This window comes from Lepidochelys olivacea, assembly GCF_965140295.1.
Source record: "Lepidochelys olivacea isolate rLepOli2 genome assembly, chromosome: 2".
Lineage (NCBI taxonomy): Eukaryota > Metazoa > Chordata > Testudines > Cheloniidae > Lepidochelys > Lepidochelys olivacea.
This window is the reverse complement of record NC_140412.1, coordinates 179,487,357-179,505,853: the sequence shown is the minus strand read 5'-3', so window position 1 is coordinate 179,505,853 and position 18,497 is coordinate 179,487,357. Positions and strand designations below refer to the sequence as shown.

The 18,497-nt window shown below is 38.6% G+C and overlaps 1 protein-coding gene across 3 annotated transcripts in view; it reads right to left on the bottom strand.

Annotated features, from left to right (window-relative positions):
- The window catches only part of VPS41 (VPS41 subunit of HOPS complex), a 173,253-nt gene that overhangs the window by 131,469 nt on the left and 23,287 nt on the right, over positions 1-18,497 (bottom strand). For 2 of the 3 annotated variants that reach the window (XM_084621271.1, XM_084621272.1), the window contains exons 3-4: positions 11,665-11,772; positions 8,621-8,698 (exon numbers count right to left, since the gene is read on the bottom strand). In XM_084621271.1, coding sequence (XP_084477397.1) covers positions 8,621-8,698; positions 11,665-11,772 — 186 coding nt within the window. Of the gene's footprint in view, positions 1-7,809; positions 7,912-8,620; positions 8,699-11,664; positions 11,773-18,497 lie in introns of those variants that run through there. The other variant, XM_084621273.1, reaches the window with a different exon arrangement.

Below are 18,497 nucleotides of genomic sequence, written 5' to 3'. Positions count from 1 at the left end.
AGGGAACATAACCTTTTATGTATTTGAAAATTGCTGTTAGAAGGAAGAGGGAGAAAAATTTTTAATCTTTAACATCTGAAGATAGGACAAGAAGCAATGGGCTTAAATTGCAGCAAGGGCAGTTTAGGTTGGACATTAGGAAAAACTTCCTGTCAGGGTGGTTAAGCACTGGAATAAATTGCCTAGGGAGGTTGTGGAATCACCATCACTGGAGATTTTTAAGAGCAGGTTACACAAAGACCTGTTAGGGAAGGTCCAGATAATACTTAGTCCTGCCATGGTGCAGGGGACTAGACCAGATGACCTGTCGAGGTCCGTTCCAGTCCTATGATTCTATGATTATACAATCAAATGTTAAAAGTGATCTTACTCAGAGAAGAATGCTGCATTATGTCCCTTACCGCCATTGGTTGGGTTCTATTTCATCCCTAGCAATTGCATCTAGAACACAGCAAACACTGCTGTTTCATTGCTGAAGTTGGGTTCTCAGAAGATAGGAAGTTCTTTCAAAGCTGGGTCACGACAACTGAAGCCTCACGTTATCCTCAAAAGCCTTAGCAGCATTTGTTCACAACCTACTAAGACATCAGGTATGTTGGCAGGACATTTGACGTACCTTGAAGCAAGGAGGACAAACCAGCTATTGGCCAGGAGATGCTGAAAGTTTAGCAGGACTAAGTGTAACTATTCTATAACTAAAACAAAATCACGTTTGAATTTTCAATATTGCAAGAGACAACCTATTTACTATTTTGTTCTGCCACCTTGATTAATTAAAAATTGTTAGGTCAACCTAACAATTGACCTAACAATTTTTTTATATATATCTATATATATACACCTATATAGATATGTCTTATAGAGGTGACCTAAAAATAATTACATTTTATATATATAAAAAGCCCCAGCCTGGAAGGGATGTGAAATATGCATTTATAAAATTCTACAACAAAAGGGGTGTCTCTTAAATATTTCATGCTTTTTAAAAAATTTCTCCAGTCTTGATGGTCTCCAAAATGTTACATGCTAAAAAGATTTCAATTCTTCCTACCAAAAGACTGCCTTAAAACATTATTTAAATTTGTTTTCTGCATTCATGCACCACCTCTGAAATAATATTAAATATTAAAAACCAACCCTAATTATAAAGTGGCTCTTAGAGGGGGAAATACAGGCTAAGCATAGGTCTTCATTGGCACAGGCCAAGACTAGTTACCACATGTGTTTTAAACATGATGTTTATTAAAACACCTGGGAAAGGAGGCATCTATTTTTGCCCCCAAAAGGGTTTTTGATTTGTTACTTAACTAAATGTTTGCACAGCTGTCCTCATAGCTACAAGTCCTTAATCCACAAGATGTCAGTTGAGGCAATAATTATATTAATCAATTGTAGACAGTCTAAGACAAAAACAAAGATGTAGAGGCATTTGGAATTCACACGCTGTAAATCACTTCTGCACAATCCTTTGTCAGTGGAATTATCAGGGTTTGGGGTTTTTTTGGCCTTTTAGTCATAATTTTCAAAGTGGCTGACGCATTTCATATCACTCAATGCACTGAACCTTAATACAAAAGAACACCAGTTTGTCAAATGCATGTGATTTGAGGATGCATATCAGTTAATCGTAAGTGCTTCTCACCAACAAAAACAGCCATGTTGGTGAAAGCAAAGGCATCCTAGGTGAGGAGAAGGTGTCTGTACCAGGATATTAGCATAGCAATTATGAGATCACCAAAATGCAGGGCCTAAACCAAGAAAACACCTCTCCTTTAATCCCCTCTGGCTGAAGGCCTCCAAACCTGTTGGGGCCTACTGGATTCCCTCTACTCATTTTTCTGGGAACACAGGAATTGCAAACTTGAATAGACCACCTGTTCACCTCAAGGTATCCCATCACCAACAGTGGTTAGTACCAGATGCTTCAGGAAGGTGGTGCAGAAAACTCCAGCCCTAATCCTGCAAAGATTATTATGCACATGCTTAAAAATTACACACACTAAGTATTCCCATTGACTTCCATGGGATTACTCCCAGAGTATAAAGTACAGTACGTGTTTAAGTCTCCACAGAATCAGAGCCAACATTCATGGCTTATGGGATAACCTGCCCAGAAGGAAAGTTTCTTCCCCACTCAGCACCTTACAGAATCAAGAGCCCTAGGAGTTTTTTAAAAAAAAAAAAAAACATAAAGGAAAAATGCAAAGTGCCCAGCTACTTTCTAGAGCTGCCTGATTTTAATTTGCAAAGTATTATAGGAAGGTACCGAATTACTTCAGTTTTCAACAGAAAGCACATAATCAACATTAGTCAGTAGAGATTCTGCAAAGGTACTTTCCACATCTCGTGCCAGTTTGACAAAGCTAAACGAACAGAAAAAAACCATACTGCAAGAGTCCAGTCTTCCAAGATCAGCCTCATGTTTTGTATCAAAATAAATTTTAATCACTATGAAACAGAAAAAAGCAGAACGTAGATAATTAGGTTCCCATATGCATATATTCCTGAGGTTGGGAAGGAGAGAAAGGAAAAAAAAGGGACTGGGAAAATGGAGAGTACCAAGGGAAAACTGTGAGGAAACTTCTCATTTATTTTGCATAACAATCATATAAATTACCTGTCAGTTTTCAGAGGAATCTGAGGGTATGTCTACACTATGAAATTAGGTTGATTTTATAGAAGTCTATTTTTAAAAATTGATTTTATACTGTTGATTGCGTATGTCCACACTAAGCGCATTAAGTCGGCGGAGTGCATCCTCACTACCGTGGTTAGCATCGACTTATGAAACGGTGCACTGTTGGTAGCTATCCCACAGTTCCCGTAGTCTCCGCCACCCATTGGAAGTCTGGGTTAAGCTCCCAATGCCTGATGGGGCAAAAACATTGTCGTGGGTGGTTTTGGGTACGTCAGTAGTCGCCCCTCCCTCCATGAAAGCAACGGCAGATAATCATTTTGTGCCTTTTTTCCGTGCAAGCATGGAGCCCGCTCAGCTCAGCGTCACCACTCCTGTTGTGTCCTGGGTGCTGCTGTCAGCAGACGGTGCAGTACAACTGCTAACCGTCATCATCCACTGCTTCCGCTGCAATTCTGCTCTCCTGATGCCATGAATCCACCTTGCAGGTCCTCTCGTCGTTCTGTATAAATATCTATTCTTGTGGCATCCGTCGTCATCCACTGCTTCCGCTGCAACTCTGCTCTCCTGCAGACGCCATACCACAGCAAGCATGGAGCCTGCTCAGCTCGCCGCTGCTGTTGCAGGAGGACCTCATGAGCTCGGAACACAAGTCATCGTGAGTGCATTTTTTTTGCCTTCTGATCTGCAATAACCTCAGGGATGGAGATGATAGGGGGAGCCTAGAAACATTTGCACCAGGGGGAAATATAAAGGGAGAGTAAAGTTTAAGATGATGCATTTCTGAGAACAAAAGGGAGACTCTTTCACAGTGAATCAAACAATTCACAGCAGTCAGCACACGTGCTTTAGGTACAGGGTCGCATTTTGCCTTTTATATTAAGCGCCTGCTGGTATGGTGACACACCACACATGGCTGGGCAACAGAATTCGGTTTCCATGCATCCATGGTAAGGCAAAGGGTACGCGGGGTTGGCTTCTTACGCATAACATGTGGGAATGGTTTCAAACTGCAGTGCCATCCTTTCCCATAGCAAGCAATGGGTTCGGTTTCACATTTAAAAGGAGGGGCTGCGGTTTTCGGGTGGATGTGCAGCACACACCTCCTCCCACCCCACCGTGTGGCTATTCTCTGTGATGATCCCTTTTAGCCAAGCACAAACAGCCCAGCATGAACGGAATCCTTTTACTGTTCCCTTACAAAAATTCCCCTATTTCAACCAGGTGACCATGAATGATATCACTCCTGAGGCTAATGCAGAAAGATATAGACCGAATGTTGCTTGAGCTCAGTGGTTTGAGCACTGGCCTGCCAAACCCAGGGTTGTGAGTTCAATTGTTGAGGGGACCACTGAGGGATCAGGGCAAAAAATGGGGATTGGTCCTGCTTTGAGCAGGGGGTTGGACTAGATGACCTCCTGAGTTCCCTTCCAACCCGGATATTCTATGATCTGTGCACCCTGGGCATCCGCAGACTCTGTCTAAGATTTCCAAAGGGATCTGCACGTCCATTCAAATGTGACCAAAACCCAGGACCATTCGCTGCCATGCTTTGTTCTGCAATGATTCCAGAATACTTTCAGAGTACCTCTAGGAGAGCTTCATGGAGATGTCCCTGGAGGATTCCCACTCCATCCCCAGACATGTGAACAGACTTTTCCAGTAGCTGTACTGGCCGCGAATGCATCCCAATTCTTCAGGGCAAATCAAACATTAAACACTATTGCTTTTAAACCCTGTACTGTAGTTACAAATATGCACTCACCAGAGCTGCCTTCTTCAGCTTCAGGGTCGGGGATCCTGCCTTCAGAGGGTATTGGCTCCAGGGTGATGAAAAGGTCCTGGCTGCCGGGGAGAACGGATTCACCGCTTGCCTGCTGCGCATTCTCCTCCTCCTCCTCATCCACAAAATCCTCCTCGGTGTTGCGTGAGACTCCCCCCTTGCAGGAGTCCACGGACAGTGATGAGATAATGGTAGGGTCCCCTCCTAGAATGGCATGCAGCTGATCACAGAAGCGGCATGTATGGGGCTCTGACCCGGAGCGACCATTTGCCTCCTTTGTCTTTTGGTAGGCTTGTTTCAGCTCCTTAACTTTCACACAGCACTGCTGTGTGTCCCTGTTGTAGCCTCTCTCCAACATGCCCTGTAAGATTTTGGCAAATATATTTGCATTTCTTCTTTTTGATCAGAGTTCTGCCTGCACAGATGCTTCTCCCCACACAGCAATTAGATCCAGTGTCTCCCTTTCGGTCCATCCTGGAGCTCGTTTGAGATTCTGGGGGGACTGCATGGTCACCTGTGCTGCTGAGTTCGCCACACTGACCAAACAGGAAATGAAATTCAAAAGTTCCCAGGGCTTTTCCTGTGTACCTGGCTAGTGCATCGGAGTTCAAAGTGCTGTCCAGAGCGGTCACTATGGAGCACTCTGGGATAGCTCCCGGAGGCAAATACCGTCGATTTGCGTCTGCACTACCCCAAATTCGACCCAACAAGGTCGATTTTAGCACTACTCCCCTCACTGGGGAGGAGTACAGAAGTCAATTTTAAGAGCCCTTTAAGTCGACGGAATGGGGTTGGTTGTGTGGACACATTCATTTTAAAATCGACCTAAATTCGACCTAACCCCGTAGTGTAGACCAGGCCTAAGTGGCAACACCCTCTGGACTACTTTTTCCTCTTTCAACCCAGGAATGAGTTTTCCTAATAGTGGTTAGCTTAGTTAAACTAAAGGATGGGGTTGAGTGGTTTTTGGTCCTAAAGCAATATAGTCAAGTCTGTCTGAAATATCTTTACCTACTATCATTACCGTTAAAACCTAAGATCACTATAAATGAGAGTAATGTGTTATCTCAAAATCTTGTCTCTCTCACCAACAGAAGTTGGTCCAATAAAAAAAAAAAACAATTACTTTAATCTAGAGACACAAGGTGGGTGAGGTGGGGTTTTTTTTTTTCCCCCTTCCCCCAATTTATTTTTTGCATTTGGCAATATTTTGTCTATGGTCATTTTCACGGTCTCTCCTGATAATCAGTTTTTCCTGTTTGTGTAGATCTTTCACAGTGACAGTGAAAGAGAAGAATATTTTTAAGATACAGTAAAACATTGGCTGTAAAACCACAAAAATGGCAGAGACATTTAGGGGCATGGATGGTACCTGAAATTACTTAACTCATTTCTTTTAAACAGACAGACTTTGAGTTGTTGGTGTCCTTTTAACTATACTAAAAGGAGAAATCTGAAGCTATGCTTTAAAAAAAATGAACTTTTTAAAAAGGTGTGTGAAATTTTAGTCTTGAAGTTCTTCATTTGCCAGGGCTGCAAATGATTCCAAGATTGCAACAATCTGAAGTAACATTTCTTTCATGAGAAACCTTAGCCTACTTACCTGAACAATCCTTTTCTTCAAATAATAAATTCCACCATTCATTGTAACAGGCCTTCAGCAGATTTACTCCTTGGAGACAGAACCCAGCAAGAACCAAAGTTAACTAGCTCTCCTAACTGCAGAGCATTTAAAAAAAATCTTAGGCTTTTGAAGGGTATGATTGGGGGATACTGTGTGACTCTCTCCTTCCTGAGAAGATTTTTTTTCTCTTCACAACCCTGTGCAGGACAAAATGGTAGACAAAGGGAAAAAGAAAGGGGAAGGAAGGCTGTCATGCTCCTTCCCCATCTGATGGTTGCGTCTCTCTGTTCTGTAATCTAGTGACTTCAGACACAGTTTAGGCTGGATGGCAGTGATTTTGGCATGGAAAGAGGCACATCAATGAGGACAAACTGCCTCAGTAGTTGCCGTTCTCCATCTTGGGAAACGGCATTCAAGGGATTGTACAGTAAGCTTGGGAAGGGTACTTCAGAACTGCGACAGTTCACACACATGCAGCCCTCTTTGCTTTAGAATGCCTGGTGATTAATAAAATGCATTATATTACACTACAATTTAGAACCCTCATCACTCTGTCATATCAAGAACAATTTTAATCAGAATCTTAAAAGACCCCTCTTCTTCCTAAACCTTACTTAACTTCAGCTTTCTATTCTAAACTACTGATGCATTACAGCTGCTGAAAAAAAAGTTGAAAAAAATTAAAGATAGTAAAACTGAACAGGCACAGTTTATTTTCCCCCCACACACATATACTGTGCTCGACCCCAAGAGCAACAGAACCAATCATCCTTACAAATAAACAAGACCTGGAAAACTTCAACCTGGAATAGTAAAATTTTAGGAGAATTATAAGCAAGTTGAAAAAGGGATTTTAGAATAGAAATGCTTAAGTAACCTACCTTAACTTTACTATAACAAACATAAAACAGTAGCTGTGGCTAGCATTGTATGTTATAAAGCAAACAACATACATACACATTGAGGGACTGGGGTTTTTTTGCCTCTGTTTCCTGGTAGGGCATCCATCTTATTCTTAGGTTCTGACTCTGCCTGGGATCTGTGCAGATGAGCCCTTATGCCCATGCAGTGCGCCCTACTGAAATCAACGGGGCTTTGTGGATCACCTTGTAGGATTGGGGCATTAGTGACCACTAGTTGTAGGACTGGGGGGGGAAGAGGAGACCTGCAACAAGAGGAAGTGTTTCAGGCATGTAACACACAGAGTCTATCTGTGGGGTAAATATAACTATCAGGCAGATGCATTTCAGGCCTGAATCTAGGGGAAAGACACTAACCGATTTTAATAGATTTTGGATCGGTCCCTTAATGCATACCTTGGAAATGAAGAAATTGGGTTTTAGATAAAATTCTGATCTGCCTCAAATAAATCAGATTGGAGTAAAATTACAAGTGTGTGTCTTTGGCAAATAGCACCTGTGTAAAGTAATCAGAACGTGGAAGGAAGCCAGGCAAAGCCCCTCTTCCCATGAAAGTATTTTGGGGAAGTTCTATGGCTTGTGTTACACAGAAGGTCAGATTAGATGATCACAATGGTCCCTTCTGGCCTTGGAATCTATGAATCTATTAAATGCTGTCGAGCTGACGGAGCACAAAAAGTTAACTTGACTTTCACGAATCTCAAGTAAGGTCACTGTCAATCTGACCACTATAATATAAAAATTTCCTTCAAAGGCTGTTCCTAGGAGATTTTTTTTTGGTGGTTTTTATTTTTTTGGAAACAATTGTGTAATTAGATTTTTCAAATATAAAAATATAACCTTTCACCTTTCATGTGCAGCTAGCTGTGTCAGCTTCAGAACATGTGTTCTATTTTGCAAACATGTCGCCATCTTGTGATACATACTCTGACAAGAGCTGACGCTTGCTTTTGAAAAAGGGAGGTCTGCCCACTGGAATTTGTGACAATGCTAGAAACAAAAAATTTACTAAAATAAAACAAAGCAAAAAGAAAGTAACGCACACACTCAAACCCTCCATACTTTAAAAATGTGCATTTAATACCTTAGAACACAGCTTTAAATTCAACATTTCATTCATCCTCAATGATTCCAGAAACAATAAAAAAAAATTAAAAAAGGTAGTCTGCCTCTTTTCCTTCAATCAATACAATCCCTTAAGAGCCTAAGCTTCAAAACATTCACATAAAATATTAGCTTTATATATTTGCAGTAGATAAACTGAACTAGCAAGGCAATCAATCAATTTTCAATTACTTTTGGCATCTTGATAAGATGATAGCACACATACTAACAATCAACAATAGTCGGCTAATACCTTAAGGAAGTCAAGAGCCTCTAGAGGAGGTAGATGATTATTGTTAATTACAATCACAAATATGTATTTCCTTGTCTGTAGTAATGATGAACACATCCTACAATCTTAGATGTGTTCATATGAGACCATGTGTTATACTGTCTTTTTTCCATGTTTTGTATTCATCCTCTCATATCAGTAGTAGTTTTTTAAATGTATTTTTAAAATTTCAGGTGTATTGAGAGCAATAACCTTATTTACTATTTGGTACATCACAATATTTTGCATCACAATAAAATTTTCTAAATTATGTTTCACTTACAATGTCAACCTTTTGGGTGATGTTTCCCTGGACATCAAGTAAATAAACCTTGCCATAATGTGTGCCCAGTGCCAAAAACTGTGATAAGAAAAAGAGAAAAAGAGACTGATTAAATAAATACATTGCAACTTTAAAAAAAAAAATCCCACCAGGTAAAGAACTCCAGGATATTCAGCAGATTAATTTTTAACAGCACCCTAAAAGAAATTATTCTATGGACGAAGCTTATTTTGGATGCACCTAAAGAATAAAACAGGGCTTGAAGCCCATATTATTGTGATCGTGCAAGTTAGCTGTCAGAATGAGTCATGGGAACCCTCATCTACTGACAACGAATGGTATGTCTGCACTCTGTACGTATTGCCTGATGGACTGTGGCAGCAAATTAAAAATGTAGTGTGAAAGCAAGGGTAACATACACTTGAAAATAAAGCTATGGAAATTATTAAGAAGCTGTTTACTTTTAATTCTTCTTTGCCAATACAATAAATATTCAAAAACAAAGCTACCAATTATTAGGCCCTTATTACACAGAATACCATAACATGGAAAGCTATTTAAAGATCTAATGCACTTAATATTATCCTGATTCTTTATTTTCTTTGACACTGTGATATTCTGACATTTAATGATGCATGCATTCACCAGCCATTTTATACTATGACAGTCTTATTATGACAAATTATTTCTCAACAAATACACATAACAGCACTACACATTTATTTGATAGATGTAAAAAGGGCAAATGATTCCAGGAGAGCCACTGTTAGTTGAACTGTGTGAACCAATCCTAAACAAACCAGCAGAAACTTCAGTACTACTTGATATATGACAGACGGGTTTTTCTTTTCTTTCTTTTTTTTTTTCTATTTAACATTACTCAAATGGCCTAGGCTCCTAAATTCTCTGTATTTCACTGCATGTGAGCATGCTTCATTGCAACCAATAATGAAATGCTCAAATTTACAAGCACTACTAAGCGTGTCAGTCAAGCAGCACAATCTTTAAAAAATAACCTTACAGAAAGTCAAGGCTTAAAAGGATTTATCAAAATGGAATTGCTTAAAATAAAATTTCAGTTCAGGCACTTAAAATATGAAGCTACATTAAAGAGGAGTCAAAAAAAAGGGAAAGAAGGGTTTCATTAGAAATTCATCCCCTGCAATGCCTTTCACTCCTGCAAGGTTGCCTTTTTTCAGGAAGAAAAAAGTCCTCCGGGTAAAAAAATCAATACTGGTTAATAAAACATCAGGTGTGCAGACATAACTAGGTATGACTATTCCACTGCACAGGCCTGCTTGAATGCACCAGGTGCCAGGACGATTAGTCATCCAGTGCAGACAGCAAGCCTGGTGAAAATATGATGCTATAGCATTGAAAGAAAAAATAATTCCGGGGAGAAATTAGTCTGACTATATAAGCCAGAATTTGGGACTCCCAACAAAGTCAAATTGTTCTAATCAGAAGTATGTGTATAATACGACTATAATTTCATTTGTGCCAACCCTTTTGTATGGTTTTCCTTAACCTTCCCCCACCCACGGAAGAAAAAAAAAAGGAGCTTACGCTCTACCTTTGCTTTTAGGCTCTCTGTTGTAACAGACCAATTCCCAAAAGACCAATCCCCTAGCTTCTAATAATATTGATCCTCCTCATAAATAGTGTATCTAGTTTGCTAGAAATCTAAGAACGTTTGGATACTTAAAACAGCCTTACTGTAGAGTCACGCTTTGTGACCCTATAGTTAAGGTTGGTATTCTGGAAATTTCCATACATAAAATTCTATTTAATCAGTTGGGTTTAAAAATTCACTTAAGACTGAAAAATGATCCCAGACTAGGAGGAATTTCTTTCCAATTTTCAAAATATCTGTTTGATTTTAAGTCTTTAATGTTTAAAAGAGAGACTCACTGTTTTTCATTCATACAGTTAAATTTAACTTAAATTTAAAACATGAACTTTAACTACCCTAAAATGGGCCTCTTGAGCAGCTGCACCAGTATTCTGAAGAAAAAATACACTCTGCACAAGTCTTAATCTTGAATGTATAACAAAACAACATATCACAGACACCCCAATGGTAGCTGGTAAGCAGCCATTATGCAGCCATTAAGCAGCCATTATGCATTAAACAGCCAGAAAATTATAAATTAAAAAAATACAACTGTATATATTACATTTTGTAATATATTACAAGACCTTTTTGATAGGAGTCATTAAAGTCATACACTTTCAAATGTACAGCACCTGGTCTTTAATATTTTAATATTAAAAACAAGTAAATTCAGAAAAAGAAAAAAACTGTTTAGTTGATGAACAGACACATAGTTACAAAAATCATAGCTGAAGTTGCCACTCCATCTTCATCTCACAAACCTGTACTTTTATTCCCATCAGTGCAAGCCCCTCTACCTTCAGTGTTCTTTTGCTCCTGCGTCTTTTAGACTAATGTTATTAGTACAGGTTTTGAGTCCCACCCCCTGGTCTGAGTTTACTGAGCCTAGGCTACTTGTAAAGGATCAGGAATAAATGTATTTTAATTACTTTCCTGTTTTATTAATAAAACCTCAGTTGTCTTCCACAGATGAATACCCTCTCCAACTAAATCAGCCCCTGGCAGGATTGAGTTTGTTTGGAATGATTCAAAAGGTGCTGAGTTCTTTACTTGATAAAGTATGTTTGGGACTGCATCTTGATCTTGACTGCATCTTGATAGGCTTGATACCTTGAGCCTATGATACAGTTTTTAATTAGAACTAAATCTCACAGTAACTCATATAAACATTCCACCTTACAAAATACGGAATTCTTACCTCTTACCACCTGAGAGAGAGAGAAACACCGTCCGACAAGAGGTTACTCTATTAAGTCAACTCATATTACAGTTGCTTGCACTGTACTTAGCTGAGACGATCTTCAGATTTGTCAGTTCCTTAACATAAATCTCTAACTTTTTTGAGAGAGATAACATATAAACTGACAGATATTTTAAAAACAAGCGAACAGTTACTTCATATCCCCACCCAGAAAAAAGAAAAAAGTACCTTTTCATGCACGGTCATGCAACTGGCTGCATCCTTTTGGAGAATTTCAGTCACTCCATTAGAAAGCCTTTCATACTTCAGCTTGGGTTCTTCTTCACTCTCATCTTCCTATGTTATTACGAGTTTGGGGAAGAGGGAGGGAAAAGAAAGAGGTTTTTTTAAGTTTAATTTAAAATACCAAATACTTAGAGATCTCCAAATACTATCACACAGCAACAGCCATAGATGGTTCTCTATGATCTCTCAACAACAGCCACTATACGTAACATTCCAATTATTGGTACCAGAGTTCTGGGTGCAGCTAAATACAGTAATGTAAATAAATAAATTGATACAGTTTAACTGTAAGAGGCACTTAGTTGATTTATAACAAGCAGGGAAAATGTACATGGGTACTTTGTTAAATAAAGTTACTCATTCCCAATTAAGAAAAAAAAAGTATGGATATGGCAAAGTTGATAAAAATAAAATATGCAGCTGTAGCCACTTTTAGCTCCGAGTTGAAGCATGCACATTACAAGAAACTTGAAGACCTTTACAAGATGCTGCACCTCAGTAGGAAGGACAGACACAAAACGCTGTAAATAAAAATAAAAATATCTACTAGGAATGTGTTACCTGTATAAGACATGTCAATGGGGTTTATGTTCAAACAAACAAAAAGTAGAAATGTTGCTGCAAAACTGTTTGAGAAACAGACCTGGACATAGTAACTTTCACATTGGTAAACTGTGATCTAGCACGTTTCTAGGACCTCAAACCTACCCTGTTGTTACCCTTTAAACAAACTATGTCGTCATCCAATCACCATTCAGGACAGAGGAAAGGCACATAAAACTGACACAAAGAGAATGGTTAGATGAGAGAGAGAGAGAGAGAGAGAGAGAGAGAGAGAGAGAGAGAGAGAGCGAGCAAGCTAGCTGATCAAAACAAACAGTCAATCTATTTGTCTTCCTGCTATAAATGAATGCTCAAGGTGCAATACAGTATTAGGGTGTTTATTTATACCAAAATGCTACACTGCAGTTTTATATATATTTCAGATGGATACATTTTATATTTAATAGTTTCATTTGATACTATATGTTCCAAAGCATCCTCGTTATGAAGTAATATATCTACGACACCCCCCATTCTCAATTAGAATGAGAACACCACTATCAAAAGTAAGTATTTAGCGTATACATATTGGATATAGTATTCTTTTTCACTTTCTGTCCTAAAATTGATGTGTATCATTGCTGTGCACTGTTAAAACAGCTCCGGTGTTCCACCCCACTGATGGATTAAATGATTCTAATATTGACTTCAAAAAGGGGTGTAGGAGGTTCAATTAATATTCACAAAGCATAATGAGAGCCTGAGACAAAAGGCGCTATAGATGTGCTCCTTTTTCCTGTCTAATGAGTATAAAGGCTAACTCCCAGTGGAGAAACAACAATTTTATTTAAGCCTTTCTTCAAGTAAAAACAAACTAGTCTTTTGCTATATTAAAAGCCAATATGATTACTTAATATACTAAACTACTGAGACTGTTTAAACTATTATCTCACATGTTATCATGATATATGTTCTCTTCCAGAAAACACAATAAAAATATGAAACTCTGGTAGAAATTCAATATTTCATACCACCAACTTACTGTATACATGCTAGAATAAAAGGTTCTTTTAAAATTTGTTAGAGAGTTTTATGGCTGAATACAAAAGGAATTAATATAGGGATGTCAACAGCCATAACATAATTGTCTGAAGTGAAATGTCAAAATGTCCAGCAAGAAAATTTTATTCAGTAAATCCAACACTGAACAAAGTTGTTACCAGTCAGAATGACAATGTCAAATTAGAGAGCTTTATATAAGAGTCAGCTAAGTTACCTGTGCTTCCAAATCCTTAACAGATGAAAATTGTAAAAAGCAAGAAAAAAAGTAGTGCTTTTTATTTATATATTTTACAACAATACATACATTACTGTATTTCTTACATCATTACAAAGACTACACTTGAAATGCATCAGTGATCTGTGCATCCTGACATAAATATGTGAAGTAAAAATTCAGTTCTAGGCAAATAGCTTTTGTAATAAGATTCCACATGTTGCTGAAGTCTGGACACCAATGTGAAAAGTTAATTCCAGTCTCTCAAGTATTTTGCATAAAAGCATTCATCCACGGGCCATTAGAGAGTGTTATTGTAAATAAGTTTTGCCTGTCTTATTTAGGAGTGAAAACTAAATAATTTCTCCCACACATGCATAATAAAAATATATATTCTTTCAAAACTCAGTGCACTGAAGCATTCTGCCAGGCTTCACGAAAATGTATATAAAATGAAAACTTCAAATATTAGCCACAATGATGTGCCCACTTCATGCTTTCCTGACAGGTATCTTTTATGTAAAGTAAAAGTCAGGGGAAAGGTGAATTTGAAAAATTTCTGCCTCACTGTAAAAAAGGAAATGAAAAATGATTTGTAAAAAAAAAATACAAGTTTACTCTATTGCCACAGACTATCGCGTTCTAAATGAGAGAGAAAATGTCAAACACATTTAATGTACTTGAGCTTAACATCTTACAAATATTTTCTTATCAGGAAAAGCTTTTATGCAGCCTGAACTTCTAAGGTAAACACAAGCCAGCATTAATAAAAAGCAAATCAATATTTTTTGTTAAATTTTAATAATCCTGCAAACCTACAAATAAAACCATCAGCAGCCTGAGTTGAGATGACAGTTAGCTGCGTTTCTATGACAACCTGGTGGAATAGTACAAGTCCTGACTTGCAGCAAAGCTAAGATATGAACAGAGTGACATTTACCCCATACAAGAAAACTTAGCTTTCCAAAAAAAAAAAAAAATCAATTTCTCAACTAACATGGATTTTTACTAAGTGTATGGCACTTTTAATTAGACGACCAGTCCTTTAAACCATCCTAGGACTCTCAAACATTTGCAAATAAATTTTATATCATGGTTACTTGTACTGTAGCTTAACATGTTTTTCACATTTTTGTTACCCAGAGAACTAATACTTCGTAACACTTACGTCAGAGTTTTGAAATTTTTGTCAAATACATTTGTTTAGTATTATTCAAACAGCACTTGAAAATACCCAAAGTTAGAAGGTAAAAAAAAAAAAAATGTACTGGTAGAAGAAAAATGTTGAAGCGCTCTGCAAATGAGATATTGAAATCTTGGTTAAGTAAAACAAAAAAAGCTGGAACAGCCATGCTACAGCTTAACTAATTACCAATTTGTAAACCACAGGGAACACCATTTTAAAAATTATTTTCCATTGGTTTTTTTGCTGTTCCATTTCCCTTAGATTTTCTAATTCTGAGAATGAAAACACCCAGTATATGCTATAAAGATCTTTTCCAGTTATCTTTGAATATTTCCTCCTGAAAGCCATACACGAAAAAAACACAATTAACTAATAAGACCAAAAGAGAACTTCTCTTTAGAGCTGTATCCTTTGTTAATATGGAGCTCCTTAAGTGAAATGGGAAGATGCCCCTCTTTCCATTCTTCAAATCTGTCTGTATATAGTGGACGACCAACTCTTCACGAGCCAAACTATATCAAACTACAGCAAGCTAAAAAGGTGTCAGTAAGTCTTTAAAAGGCCAGTTTAGTTAAAGGAAGACATCACTCAGATTTCTCAATACTAGATTCATTACCTAACTCTCTTGAGATACTCTGAATCAGTCTTTCCCAGCTTTGCCTACAAGAGGGACTGCAATAGAACCCAATATTCAGTGAAAACTGACATAAGGTCCTTACAAAGATGATCTCAAGAGAGAATCTGTGGGCAGTTTGTTGAGTTACTACATTAGTGAATATTCATTCCTGCAGCATAGGGTTTGCCCACAGGATAGTGTGTCACATGGACTATATGCTCTACTGGTTATGGATACCCTAATTGTGTATTGGACATTGACAATGAAGTTCCCATCCTTCCTGCATGATTTGTCATTATGAGTTTCAAAGCCTACCTACATGTTGCAAATAAAGCCTTTCATGGAAATAAACTTAATCAACACCCTTCTCTTTGTTGCATAGCGCCTAATGGATCCCAACTAATACAGTGGCCCCTACAGTTCTAGGCCTTGATCCGAATGGATTTAAACACATGCATAACTAAGCACACAACTCATCTCACTGAAGTGACTATAATGTGACAAGAAAAGGAGTACTTGTGGCACCTTAGAGACTAACCAATTTATTTGAGCATAAGCTTTCATCAGCTACAGCTCACTTCATCGGATGCATACTGTGGAAAGTGTAGAAGATCTTTTTATATACACACAAAGCATGAAAAAATACCTCCTCCCACCCCACTCTCCTGCTGGTAATAGCTTATCTAAAGTGATGACTCTCCTTACAATGTGTATGATAATCAAGGTGGGGCATTTCCAGCACAAATCCAGGGTTTAAACAAGAACGTCTGGGGGCGGGGGAGAAAGGGTTGGAAAAAACAAGGGGAAATAGGTTACCTTGCATAATGACTTAGCCACTCCCAGTCTCTATTCAAGCCTAAGTTAATTGTATCCAATTTGCAAATGAATTCCAATTCAACAGTTTCTCGCTGGAGTCTGGATTTGAAGTTTTTTTGTTATAATATCACAACTTTCATGTCTGTAATCGCGTGACCAGAGAGATTGAAGTGTTCTCCGACTGGTTTATGAATGTTATAATTCTTGACATCTGATTTGTGTCCATTTATTCTTTTACGTAGAGACTGTCCAGTTTGACCAATGTACATGGCAGAAGGGCATTGCTGGCACATGATGGCATAGATCACATTGGTGGATGTGCAGGTGAACGAGCCTCTGATAGTGTGGCTGATGTTATTAGGCCCTGTTATGGTGTCCCCTGAATAGATATGTGGGCACACTTGGCAACGGGCTTTGTTGCAAGGATAGGTTCCTGGGTTAGTGGTTCTGTTGTGTGGTATGTGGTTGCTGGTGAGTATTTGCTTCAGGTTGGGGGGCTGTCTGTAGGCAAGGACTGGCCTGTCTCCCAAGATTTGAGAGAGTGTTGGGTCATCCTTCAGGATAGGTTGTAGATCCTTAATAATGCGTTGGAGGGGTTTTAGTTGGGGGCTGAAGGTGATGGCTAGTGGCGTTCTGTTATTTTCTTTGTTAGGCCTGTCCTGTAGTAGGAGACTTCTGGGAACTCTTCTGGCTCTATCAATCTGTTTCTTCACTTCCGCAGGTGGATAGTGTAGTTGTAAGAATGCTTGATGGAGATCTTGTAGGTGTTTGTCTCTGTCTGAGGGGTTGGAGCAAATGCGGTTGTATCACAGAGCTTGGCTGTAGACGATGGATCGTGTGGTGTGGTCTGGATGAAAGCTGTAGGCATGTAGGTAGGAATAGCGGTCAGTAGGTTTCTGGTATAGGGTTGTGTTTATGTAACCATCGTTTATTAGCACTGTAGTGTCCAGGAAGCGGATACAACCGCATTTGCTCCAACCCCTCAGACAGAGGCAAACACCTATAAGATCTCTATCAAGCATTCTTACAACTACAATACCCACCTGCGGAAGTGAAGAAACAGACATGAAAGTTGTGATATTACAACAAAAAAACTTCAAATCCAGACTCCAGCGAGAAACTGTTGAATTGGAATTCATTTGCAAATTTGATACAATTAACTTAGGCTTGAATAGAGACTGGGAGTGGCTAAGTCATTATGCAAGGTAACCCATTTCCCCTTGTTTTTTCCTACCCCCCCCCTCCTCAGACGTTCTTGTTAAACCCTGGATTTGTGCTGGAAATGCCCCACCTTGATTATCATACACATTGTAAGGAGAGTCATCACTTTAGATAAGCTATTACCAGCAGGAGAGTGGGGTGGGAAGAGGTATTTTTTCATGCTTTGTGTGTATATAAAGAGATCTTCTACACTTTCCACAGTATGCATCCGATGAAGGGAGCTGTAGCTCACGAAAGCTTATGCTCAAATAAATTTCTTAGTCTCTAAGGTGCCACAAGTACTCCTTTTCTTTTTGCGAATACAGACTAACACGGCTGTTACTCTGAAACCTGTCATTATAATGTGACAATGCACATGCTTAAAATTACTTGCTAAAAGGCTTTGCTGTGACACACACTTTTTAGCAGGGCATCCCCGACAAGGAAAAAGTAATTTCTCACCGCCAACTCTCACCAGACTATCTTTCAGATAACTTCCGATTTCACAACATCGGAATGAGAAACTTCAGTAAAATGCCACGTTGCAAGCTAAATAGGAGTCAACCAAAAGATGATTTCATACAGAACATTTGATTAATTAATGCTTAAAGAATATGAAGGAAGAGTTAGGCACTGCAATCCTACTAAAACCAAAAAGAGGACAATATCGAGGAATAAAGACATCCGTAGACAAGTTTTGGACTTAAATAGTGATCACTGTACCACAGAGAAAAGAAATTTGAGCTAGCTGGATGTTTTATTGACAGGATTTGTGCTACACTTCTGGCAATACTAGTTTCGGCACTGCACGAAGATTCTAAGTGAAGTCAACGGAGAATTACCACCTCCAATTATTCTCCCCACTTCTTCTCAGTCTAGAACAAAGGTTCAGAGAGCTTCTTATGGTTAGGCAGAGTGCATAAAACATACCCTTTGTGAGCTGGCTCACAGGAGCTTTATTTGTCACAAGAATTCTTTAACAGATTACAAAAGATTACAAGACTTCTGTACTTTTACACAGTATCCAGGGAGAATTACTTGCCTTCCTCTCTATATGGAAATACAATGTTCAGCTAAACGTATCTAGCAGAATTCAGTTATCTAGGCAATACCTTACTTTTTGGTCAGCTCAAGGTCCC